The sequence below is a fragment of the Theobroma umbraticum genome, unplaced genomic scaffold, assembly GCF_002168275.2.
Source record: "Theobroma umbraticum cultivar Fairchild unplaced genomic scaffold, ASM216827v3 scaffold_56.0, whole genome shotgun sequence".
Lineage (NCBI taxonomy): Eukaryota > Viridiplantae > Streptophyta > Magnoliopsida > Malvales > Malvaceae > Theobroma > Theobroma umbraticum.
In genome coordinates, this window is record NW_018397256.1 from 10,742,055 (window position 1) to 10,753,292 (window position 11,238).

An 11,238-nucleotide genomic window follows, 5' to 3' on the forward strand; every position below is an offset into this window, starting at 1 on the left:
GATAATGAGAAAAGCCCAAAGTAACTTGACTCCGCGGACGCTTTTCCACGTGGCACTGATGTCGTTCTCTCGAGTTCTAGTTCCGCATCATATTCCTTTTCTTACTGGGGCAAGACTTTAATGAATATCCTAATTCTTTAGTAGAAAGTTTATAACTTTCTAATTTTTTTCCAAGCGTTGTGTTTATCGATGTTCATGATTGAAGAGAGATGCCAAGCGGAAACAATATGTTAGTTACTAGTCTTTAGTTCAATGGAATGTGTCTTTGAGCTTTTAATACGAGACCCATCAGTGAAAGACATGATAGAGCTCTTTTACCAAAACTTGTGAATTATAGCATGAGGTGAAACAGAAGGGAAACCAAAAGTTTTGGGGAAAGAATAAAGGGGGATTCCTAACATTATTTTGTGCGAGGCAGGGGAGAAGAAACACTTAGTTGTCCCTTTCACTCGTTTGCCAATCGCCACGCAAATAACGAATAAGAAGAAAGAATTGACTTTGTGTTTTGTTCAGGGACGTGTTCACCGACTGCCCATTTTTCCTTTCGATTCTACCATATTTGGAAGAGGACATGTTGCAAAAATATAGAAAATCCCAAATCTACACGTTTGTATACACAACAAGTTTCTCCCTTCTAAACCAATAAAAACCATACAAACAAACAAAAATACTTTTTACTTTTTCTTTTTTTCTTTTCTTCTTCCACGAATCTCTCCTTCCTTGCATTGCATCTATGTTTTTTAGCTAACGGATATTCTGTCTGGTAATAAAACGCACAGAGAACCCTTTATTCTCACAGTATCTCCAAACGTATGGGGCTCTCTTTTTTACATTTCTATAAAAATTGTCAATCATTCACCACCGCCATTGATCTACACGCAAATAACTTCAAACTCGAGACTTCCACGTGGAATTTGGGCCTTAAATTTGAGGCGGAAATGATGTAAGGATCAATCTAATAGACCGTTGAGAGTTGATGCCATAAATTAATATTTGGGCCTCTCCGTTGTTCTGGTGGGCTTGTAGGCGTCCAACTTTCGCAAATGGGTTCTGTTTGAAAGAAGGGATCATGTGAAAAAGTGGGCTCCACCTGCGGTCCCTAAGGAAACGGACCCCACCAGTTCAAATTTATACTTGCCCCTATCAGGTGCGCGCACAGAACGGAAAAAAATATTAAAAAAAATTAATAATGCTAAAAACGAAACAAAAGTATCCGTTACGTTCTCTTCCTTCTTCCTCCTCATCTCTTCTTCATCTTTTTCCCTCGAAACAAACAAATGCAAAATTATTAGTCCTCCCCAAAAACTCAGGTTTACTGGAGAAACCCTAATGAACATTGATTTGGATTGTTGTTACGACGTCGTATTTCTCCGCATTTGTTGAATCTGTATTTTCCCCCGCGGTCTTCAAGAACTGAAGTTTTGAAAAGAATTGGACTTTCGCTGTAAGTTCCTCATTGTTATTTCTATTCTTTTGCTGTTATTTTTTTTAATTTCTTGAAAATATTTCAGGTGATTTTTTGTTGGATCGTTTTAAAAAAGTTAGCTTTGAAGTGAAAATGGCAAACAAGGAAAGAAAATAAAATCATGTAAAAAAAGAAATAATTTTTTCCCAATTTATGCAGGTTTGATCTCACTGTTATTTAATGTTGATCTATTTTTTTTCTTGGTAAAACCTAGATAGATTCTTGAAGTTCTTTAACCTGATTCTATTTAATTTTAAAGCAGGAAATTGAAACTGAGTTTATTAAGAAGATGGTTGGGACACCAGCCACGCCATTGTGTAAGATACCAAGGACACCGGCGGCCACCCCGGGAGGCCTCAAGGCTCGGGAGGAGAAGATTCTGGTGACTGTTCGGATGCGGCCGCTAAGCCGGAGAGAACAAGCAATGTATGATCTTATTGCTTGGAATTGTGTCGATGACCATACCATCCATTTCAAGAATCCAAATTATGAACGCCCCGCTACTCACTACAGTTTTGGTATCTCTCACATTACTGTAAATTTGTTGTGATCTTCAATGATCTATCGTTCACTAGCTTTGGGGTTAATGAATGTTATATTTTACTAATGTTAGTTGATGGCTAATGAGAAATTCAAGAAATGATTATTAAATTTCTTTTATTAGCGTTCTTACTAATTTTGACTAAAAATGACTTATATATGGCAGATAGAGTTTTTGATCCATCATGCTCTACTAGGAAGGTTTATGAAGAAGGGGCCAAGGATGTTGCCTTATCTGCTCTCACAGGAATTAATGGTTAGATTTCTTTTTGTATTCCTTTTTTATTTTCTTTTCCCATTGGAGTAAAATTTAAAAACGGGGTGAACAATTTCTTCCTTGCACAGCAACAATTTTTGCATATGGCCAGACAAGTAGTGGGAAGACATTTACCATGAGAGGAATCACTGAAAATGCTGTTAAGGACATCTTTGAACACATAAAAATTGTAAGTTACTATTTGATAAATAAATTGTTGTGTTGGGATTTGCTCCTGTCATCATGCTTAAGTATTTCAATCTCTCAGACACAGGAGAGAGACTTTGTCTTAAAACTTTCTGCACTGGAGATATACAACGAGACTGTTGTTGACCTTTTGAATCGTGATTCTGGTTGCTTGAGACTTCTGGATGATCCTGAGGTATAAAATGGAGCTTCTTTTCAATTCTTTATTGAGAGAATAAAGCCTTTTGATATTTTGACAGTTTCCATTTTGAAATTTTGTTTTGTAAAATACAGAAAGGTACCATCGTTGAAAAACTTGTCGAAGAAGTCATCAAGGACAGCCAACATTTGAAGCACTTAATTGGCATTTGTGAAGGTAAATTTATAATTATGAGATGCAATTATTTATCTGGTTAGTCTTATTGGTTTTGCTCATATATCTTCCTACATCAATATTTTAGGCTCACTCATAATTTACCATTAACTGACTTAGCACTTGTATAATCAATAACATTTTGTACTTAACAAACTCTGCAGCACAAAGGCAGGTGGGAGAAACCGCTTTGAACGATAAAAGCTCAAGGTCACATCAGATTATCAGGCTGGTAAGACAGAACTGTTTCTTTTTTCTCAATTCATTTCAAATTTTATTAGTGGCTGCATTCTGTTTGAGTTAAGTAGGCAACCTCCCCTGTGCATTGCAATAGTTTCTGCCTTTTTCCTTTCTTTGCATTGGTAAAGAATGTATAAATTGCACTAGTAACTAATCTGTTGATTCCAATGCTTGATCCATCTGTTTTCTTTCTTTTCCAAGTTTGACCTTTTCTATGTGCCTGAGGGTTGCACAAAGAAGGCTATCTTTTTCTGCATTCATTTTGTCCACTCTACCTCCCTATTGACAAAAGTATTCTTGAATTCTCATTTATTCGTATTAGCTTGCTGACACAAGTAACAACTTGATTCATAATTGATTAAGACTTCTAATAAACCATCTAGAAGTGCTAGAGATACAGAGTTGTTCTTTTAGATTTGTCTTTTAATCAACTAATGAGCTCTCTCTCTGACACATACACACTTGCACATTAGTATGTGGTTTGTTTCGAATCACAACTATGAGCCACTTTTGTTGATTTTATTTGTGCCTGAGTACTATATTCCCACTTCATATTCCATGAGTAAGGTGAAAACCTTACACTGCTTGGATCATTCTTTGCAGACCATTGAGAGTAGTCTTCGGGAAAATTCAGAATGTGTGAAGTCTTTCTTAGCAAGTTTGGTATGTTTAATAATTTTTTGCGTTGTTTTACATCCTGGATCATAAACTATTGTATGGTTAGTTTGACCAAGACACCATATTGCAGAATCTTGTGGACCTCGCAGGAAGTGAACGTGTCTCTCAAACAAATGCTGATGGTGCAAGACTGAAAGAAGGTAGCCATATTAACCGCAGCTTGTTGACACTCACAACAGTGATTAGAAAGCTCAGGTGAGCTAAATTCATCTTGGGCTTCCGCATGCAGTTGTAGAATCAAGAAATTATTTCAAGAAAAAAAATTATTTTTATGTCATGTTTGTATGCCAATGAATGACTCTTCACATCAACAATAAGTGATGTTAGAAACCTTAAATGTATAATTTTTTGTGGGAAATTGGAGTTCATGAGAAACTTGGTTTACTTTGTGTTTTTTTTTGTGCAGTGGTGGAAAGAGAAGTGGTCACATACCATATAGAGATTCGAAACTTACACGCATACTGCAGAACTCACTTGGGGGAAATGCTCGAACAGCAATTTTATGTACCATCAGTCCAGCTTTAAGTCATGTAGAGCAAACTAGGAATACTCTCTCTTTTGCAACTAGTGCAAAGGAAGTCACCAACAATGCCCAAGTAAACATGGTAAGATAAATAGATAACTAACAAAATTAGTATGTTCCATTTTCTTTATGCTGTAAAAATGGACTGCTGAAGTTAATTTTATGGTGGCACCTCCCCAACATGTGGGTCTCAACTCCTAGAGCAAAGAAGATAAATGGATCAACATCATGTGTGTAGAATGGCAGATAGCCCCTGTTGTTCAAGGGGGATTTCTGGTTACCAAAGGAACTGGATTCGGTTCTGTGACTTCTGAAAGTATTCTCTAGAGTTGCATGTTCAAAGTATACTTATACATACATCAGATATATGTTTGTCTGATGTGCCAAACAATTATACAATTTTAATGTTATCACTAAGTATTATGCTGTTTGCACAGCAGAGTCTGCTCTTCATTTTAATTACTCAGATATAAGTCGTACAAACTTCTTTATTATTTTTGTGAGCTTTCTTTACAGGTTATTGCGGACAAAAGGTTAGTAAAGCATTTGCAGAAGGAAGTAGCAAGGCTTGAAGCAGAGCTACGAAGTCCAGAGCCTTCTTCTGCTTCATGCTTAAAATCTTTATTGATGGAAAAGGAATTGAAAATCGAGGAGGTATACATATTTCATAGAGAAAGCAGAAAAACTACTCTTTTTTATAGGAGATGTTTTCTAACAAGGAGTATGTTCTTTCTAGATGGTGAGGGAAATGGAAGAGTTAAAACGCCAGAGAGACACTGCACAATCCCTATTAGAACTAGAAAGAAAAGCACGCAAGGTACAAAAGGTAAACATATTAGCTAACTATGGTATCTATTTTCAGTTGTGTCATTTTCTGACTTTCATCTTATTATGTTTTCAGGGACTGAACCAAGGTGGTCCTTCTGGCCAAGTAGTCAGATGTCTCTCATTTTCTGTTGACAATGAGCCAGTTCCAGGTGCTCCAGATTCTCAGCCTAGGAAAACGATCGGAAGACATTCAACACTAAGGCAGTCAGCCACCTCGACAGATCCATCCATGCTTGTTCATGAAATTCGAAAACTTGAGCAGCGACAGAGGCAGCTTGGTGAGGAAGCAAATCGGGCACTTGAAGTACTACATAAGGAAGTTGCCTTCCACAAATTTGGGAATCAAGAAACTGCTGAAACAATAGCAAAGATGCTTTCCGAAATTAAGGACATGCAAGCAGCTAGCTCCATTCCTGAAGATATTGTGATTGGGGATGGGACCAACTTGAAAGAAGAGATCACTCGGTTGAACTCTCAAGGCAGCACTATTGCATCGCTAGAGAAGAAGCTTGAGAATGTTCAGAAATCTATAGACATGTTGGTTTCAAATCTTTCAAATGGTGAAGAGACGCCGGAGTTCAAGACCCAATTGAAGAAGAAGAAAATTCTTCCTTTCACATTGAACAATAGTGCAAACATGCAAAATATAATACGGGCTCCATGCTCGCCATTATCTTCTTCCCGAAAGACAATGGAATATGAGATTGAGAACAAGGCCCCTGAGGATAATGAAATGCTCTCTCGCAGCCATAGATCGCCAGGCAAATTTAAAACTACCCCTCCAAAGGCTGATGATAAACACGCCTCATCAAGAGATGGAACTCCCTCGACAAGGCAAACCAGCTCAGTTGATGTGAAGAAAATGCAGAGGATGTTCAAGAATGCAGCTGAGGAGAACATACGCAGTATTAGAGCTTATGTCACTGAGTTGAAAGAACGGGTGGCCAAGCTACAATATCAAAAGCAGCTTCTGGTTTGCCAGGTGACAACTGTTTGGCATCTTTAGTTTTTGTTTTTGTACACATGTTGAGTACTAGCAAATGTCTTGAAATTGATATTTTGGGTTGAAAATCTTCCCTTATTCCACCTTTGCTTAGGTGTTGGAACTGGAAGAATCAAATGAAGCTGGACCTGATGAGACAGATCGTATTCTTCAATCTCCCATGCCATGGCATCTAGTGTTCGAGGATCAGAGGAAGCAGATTGTCATGTTATGGCACTTGTGCCATGTTTCAATTATACATCGTACGCAGTTTTATTTGTTGTTCAGAGGAGACCAAGCTGATCAGATATATATGGAGGTTGAGCTTAGAAGGTTGACATGGTTGGAGCAGCATTTTGCGGAGCTTGGCAATGCAAGCCCAGCACTTTTAGGCGATGAACCTGCAGGTTCAGTCGCATCAAGGTCAGTCATGTTCTTATAAAGGTTTATCCATGATTTTCTATTTTCTATGTTCTTTTTTTTCGTGGGATTTCTCTTCATCTGAAAGATCATGTTGTTTCTTGGTGTTGAATGCAGTATCAGGGCACTTAAGCAAGAAAGAGAGTATCTAGCTAAGAGGGTGAGCTCCAAACTGTCAGCAGAGGAAAGAGAGATACTCTACATGAAATGGGAAGTTCCACCAGTAGGAAAGCAGAGGCGGTTGCAACTGGTTAACAAGTTATGGACAGACCCTTTGAACATGCAACACGTGCAGGATAGTGCTGAAGTCGTCGCCAAACTTGTAGGCTTTTGCGAGTCTGGTGAACATATCAGCAAGGAGATGTTCGAGCTCAATTTTGTTAACCCTTGTGATAAGAAGTCATGGATGGGGTGGAATTTGATTTCAAACCTCTTGCATTTGTAAACAAAAATCATGTTTACTCCTATTCATTCTTTGTTATATTTTGATAAAATAGGATTATTTTTGTCAAACTAGCTGACATAGAACCTCTGCTCACATCTCCCCTTTGTAAATTTACCTTGGAAATCGGAAATTTGTGGTAGAAAATGGTTAGAATTTTCTTGTAAAAATCTTCCATCCTAGTGTTGATATATGTTCCTGAATTATCCACAAATCTTCTTAATTATTGAATTGGAATTCTCTCAACCATTGCAACACACTCTTATGAACTATCTAAAATTTTAGATTATGGGTTTTATGTCTTGTTTTGCTGGTTTTTTTTTTTTTTAACTCCTTTTTATTTTGGCTTTAGAAAGATACACAAATGGTGGGGGTATAGTCTGGCAAAAGAAAAAATGAAGGGGGTATAAGAGTATTTTTACCTATATCGTTGCTGAGAGTGCCAAGCTGCAAAGGCTTAACCTTTACCCTAATTAAGCCCTTTCTCTCGCTTGCTCGCTCGCACACGTCCTCTCTCTGGATTGCCGTTACTGAACCTGAGAAACAAGCCAAGCTACCCCTTTTGCGAACTTAACAGTTAGACAAAGAAGCCAATCGAAAAATGGGAAGAGAAACTCCAAAACAGCAACAACAGGTTTCTTACACAGTGGAGCAGCTTGTGGCAGTTAATCCTTACAATCCCGACATCCTCCCCGATCTCGAGAACTATGTTAACGAGCAGGTTCCTTTTTTTGTTAATACCAATCAGCTGTTTCAGTTATAAATTTTCGCCATTTCGATAAACTTATAGTTTTTTCTTTTTAAAAAATGGTTTTTTAATTCGTTTGATATAAAAGTTTGAGCATCTTGGATTTTGGGTCCTATATTTGGTTGGATGAAGTCCGATTCAGCTTTGATTTGGATGGATGCTGGCATTATGACGACCTAAATATGGTTGCTTCTTTAGTCCCTTCTATAGATTTTTGTACATTTAATTAATGGGTAATGTTGAAGGGGCCTGTAATGTGACTATTATCGTTATTGGTGAAGAATCTTTATGTACCTGCAGTAATATATGGACTAGAACATTTGGACCATTCAATAACGAACAGCTTCTTATATTTGCGGTTAGACTGAATTGTTATGAAATTCTTCATAAGTTCGATAAAATCTTTGACTTTTTGTTTGGGTCCTCCTGCTGTGAACCTAGTAGGATGTCTGTGATGATGCTTGATCTGTTAATGGTGGAATGCAACTTATTTGGGCAAGCCCCTCAAATTCGGTTTTATACTTGAGTGAAAAACAAGTTTTAAATTAGAAGTGGGAAAAGGACACACTCACATATAGTGGAAGTTGTTAAAATGATAACAACTTTTATGTTTACCAGGTCTCATCGCAAACATACAGTCTGGATGCTAATCTTTGCCTTCTTCGCCTATACCAGGTATGGTCATTCTCTCTTCTTCTGTCTTGTTTGTTAGTGTGTGCATGTGTCTGTCTGTATGTGGGAGATAGAATGGAAGGGAGAGAAAACCAAGTTCTGTATTCTAGTTGAATGTGGTTCTTTATACGGTATAATGTATTATTTGCATTTTTTGTTTCATACTGGTTATTATTTCTAGTTTATCCTGTCTTAAGAAGGAGAAAGATATAATGTAATTCAGGTTAGAAAAAACTTGTAAGTTTTTCAATTGTTTCTAATATGAAATTTTTTTTGTCCCTATAGTTTGAGCCTGAGCGAATGAGCACCCAAATTGTTGCACGCATTTTGGTTAAGGTATGTTTAGGCCCTTCCTCTATCCAATTAGAATTATGGATCAGTTTATTAGCGCGATATGTGTTTCTAATGCTTTGTTTCCTCGTTCCCCCCCGACTACTTTTGTGCAGGCCCTCATGGCAATGCCAGCTCCAGATTTCAGCCTTTGTCTCTTTTTGATTCCAGAGCGAGTGGTATCATTCTCACAGTATATTTTCCTTTTAGCTTTTCATTTCAACTACATTTAAACATCAGCAATTAAGCATGTTTGAATGAGCATTGGCATAGGCTGCTAGCCTTGGGTCTTGGGCTTCATCAAGTTTTGTGTTAAATTATGACAGTCTAGACCTTCCAAGAGGCCAGGCCCTCGCATGTGAGTTACAAACATGTAATCAAGGAAAATTGGGAAATAATTGATTCTTGTTATCCAAAAGAGTTTACTAGATTCTTGTGTCATTATAAGTCTTTAATCATTGCAGTAATATAAAGGTATATTTTCTTTGTTAAACTTGAAAATTTCTTCTATGTTCTTTAGCAGTGCATAAGTCCCGCTTATGTCTACTTAAAGTAAGTTATGATAAGTTAAATAGTTGACATCTTAAGTATGTTTGCATATACATACACATGAGAACTATTTATGTAAGCACATTCATGCGTCAAAGAGATCATAATTGTAAAATCTGCAAATTCTTCTTTGTTTTCTATTTCATCATTCCATATTTAGCAGAAAAAATTTTGGCCAACAGTAAGTATGCTTGTGTTATTCTAAGTAATTCTTTGTGTGTGATATCAGCAAATGGAGGAGCAGTTCAAGACACTGATTGTTCTCTCCCATTATCTGGAGGTATGTATTTGTTTTCTTTACTAATTCATGAACAGTAATGAGATGGATGATTTCATTCTACCTATATCATTTGCAGACAGGAAGATTTCGTCAGTTCTGGGATGAAGCAGCTAAAAGTCGTCATATAGTTGAGGCTGTGCCAGGTAATAATAAACTCTGATGTTGTGAATTTTATGTATTTAATGTCTGCATTTTTCATTTGAATGGATGAACATTACCGGCTTTTAAGAATTATTGCAAAATGTGAATTTTACTGAGAAATGTACAGAGGTTCCTTTACCATGGAACATGTATACATTGTAAATTAAGATAAACTAGTGCTTGGACTGGTGGGTATTCATTAGTTAGACTTCTGGCCCTTTTCCACTGGGGCATTGAGTGCAGGATTTTTAGGTTTGTCTGATAAATTTATACATGGGTGTAGTTCAGGACATGTGTCTTGTTTTTGCTCTGAAGACAACTTCTGAGCGTCTATTTTTGTTATGGTAACCATTGAATAATCTGGCTGTTAACTATTGTCATTTACGAAGACATTGTTCTTTTATTGCTCCTCTTTTGTGTATGATGAACATATTCGTTTGTGCTTTTCAAGTGTGTGGCTTACCAGATGATTGAATGCCAGGTTTTGAGCAAGCAATCCAGACATATGCAATTCATGTCCTTTCTCTGACTTATCAAAAGATTCCTAGACCTGTACTTGCTGAGGTATGTAGAGCTCATTTGTTCCATATGCAATTCATGTTGTTGTGATTTGATCATCTATCTTCATTATTGGTTACATGTATGAACTTAAGCTTTGGTTTGGGTTTGTGACAGGCTATTAACATTGAAGGTTTGTCCTTGGATAAATTCCTTGAACACCAGGCAGCCAACAGTGGTTGGATTCTTGAGAAGGGTCATGGCAGGGGTCAACTAATAATCTTACCTCGGAACGAATTTAATCATCCTGAGCTAAAGAAAAGCGCTGCTGATAGCGTTCCATTGGAGCACATCACCCGTATTTTCCCCATTCTTGGCTAAACTCCTCTGGGGACGAAGAATTTTTGGAGTTATTTCCCTTATATGTTTCAATGATGCTGGCATGCTGCCACCCTTACTTTTTGTTTTTGTCTTGGATATAGAACAAGCAACAAACTATTTTAGGATAGACTTGTCAACTTATCTAAAAAATTTACTTTTCTTTAGCTTTGTTTTGTCACTCATCAGAATATAGTTATTTATTACTTATCATGCAGTGAGCCAGCCTCTCCTGAAAATTTCTCTTAATATGTTCTACTTGTCTATGAGCGAAGCCGGTACCAAGTCCAACCACTATTTTTTCTTTGAAAGGTAGAAGTTTATAACTAAAAGTAGTTGATTTACTTACCATGTAAATTTCGAGTGGCCAATTTCCATTCTCTATCTCAGCACCATCCTTTCCCTTCTCCTGAATGTTAAAAATTATTTGTGAATTGCTTGCTTGCACATCAAGTGATAATGGAAAATTTTAGTACTAGCAAGTATTTAACATGGATGTTACTGTTACAAACAAGGATTAGGAATGGAACGTAGAACATTTTGTAGGCCCCAGTGGTAATACTTTCGGACTGTAATCCAAATGACCTAATGTAACTCCGAGAATTATGAGAAGAGGAGCATCCAGATTTCTTTGAGGTTTGTAGTGCTAGGGTGATGGCGCCATTTGCAGATCAGACGTGGGCGTTTGGTCTAGTGGTATGATTCTCGC

General features: G+C 37.2%; 2 protein-coding genes across 2 annotated transcripts; both read left to right on the top strand.

The window, feature by feature from the left end:
- The first annotated feature begins 1,160 nt into the window (after positions 1-1,160).
- TES (ATP binding microtubule motor family protein) lies at positions 1,161-7,164 on the top strand. The gene is made up of 15 exons (XM_021420118.1): positions 1,161-1,444; positions 1,728-1,983; positions 2,172-2,261; positions 2,351-2,451; positions 2,530-2,643; positions 2,742-2,823; positions 2,985-3,052; positions 3,664-3,723; positions 3,809-3,933; positions 4,145-4,343; positions 4,778-4,915; positions 4,998-5,087; positions 5,163-6,071; positions 6,187-6,494; positions 6,609-7,164. Exons 2-15 carry the CDS (start codon positions 1,755-1,757, stop codon positions 6,934-6,936), a joined length of 2,841 nt encoding a protein of 946 aa, XP_021275793.1. The 5' UTR covers positions 1,161-1,444; positions 1,728-1,754; the 3' UTR covers positions 6,937-7,164.
- Positions 7,165-7,374: 210 nt separating this feature from the next.
- On the top strand, positions 7,375-10,742 carry EIF3K (eukaryotic translation initiation factor 3K). Its single transcript, XM_021420795.2, has 8 exons — positions 7,375-7,654; positions 8,300-8,356; positions 8,639-8,689; positions 8,800-8,862; positions 9,462-9,512; positions 9,589-9,655; positions 10,135-10,217; positions 10,329-10,742. The coding sequence occupies exons 1-8, from the start codon at positions 7,535-7,537 to the stop codon at positions 10,530-10,532; spliced, it is 696 nt and encodes a 231-aa protein (XP_021276470.1). The 5' UTR covers positions 7,375-7,534; the 3' UTR covers positions 10,533-10,742.
- The last annotated feature ends 496 nt before the right edge of the window (positions 10,743-11,238 follow it).

Excerpts from the sequence above, each read along its gene's own strand:
- TES (XM_021420118.1), top strand. The coding sequence starts at position 1,755 with ATGGTTGGGACACCAGCCACGCCATTGTGTAAGATACCAAGGACACCG. Across the intron at positions 2,644-2,741 it reads GACTTCTGGATGATCCTGAG|AAAGGTACCATCGTTGAAAA; the intron begins GTATAAAATGGA and ends TGTAAAATACAG. Across the intron at positions 5,088-5,162 it reads AAGCACGCAAGGTACAAAAG|GGACTGAACCAAGGTGGTCC; the intron begins GTAAACATATTA and ends TTATGTTTTCAG.
- EIF3K (XM_021420795.2), top strand. The coding sequence starts at position 7,535 with ATGGGAAGAGAAACTCCAAAACAGCAACAACAGGTTTCTTACACAGTG. Across the intron at positions 7,655-8,299 it reads AGAACTATGTTAACGAGCAG|GTCTCATCGCAAACATACAG; the intron begins GTTCCTTTTTTT and ends TATGTTTACCAG. Across the intron at positions 10,218-10,328 it reads CTAGACCTGTACTTGCTGAG|GCTATTAACATTGAAGGTTT; the intron begins GTATGTAGAGCT and ends GGTTTGTGACAG.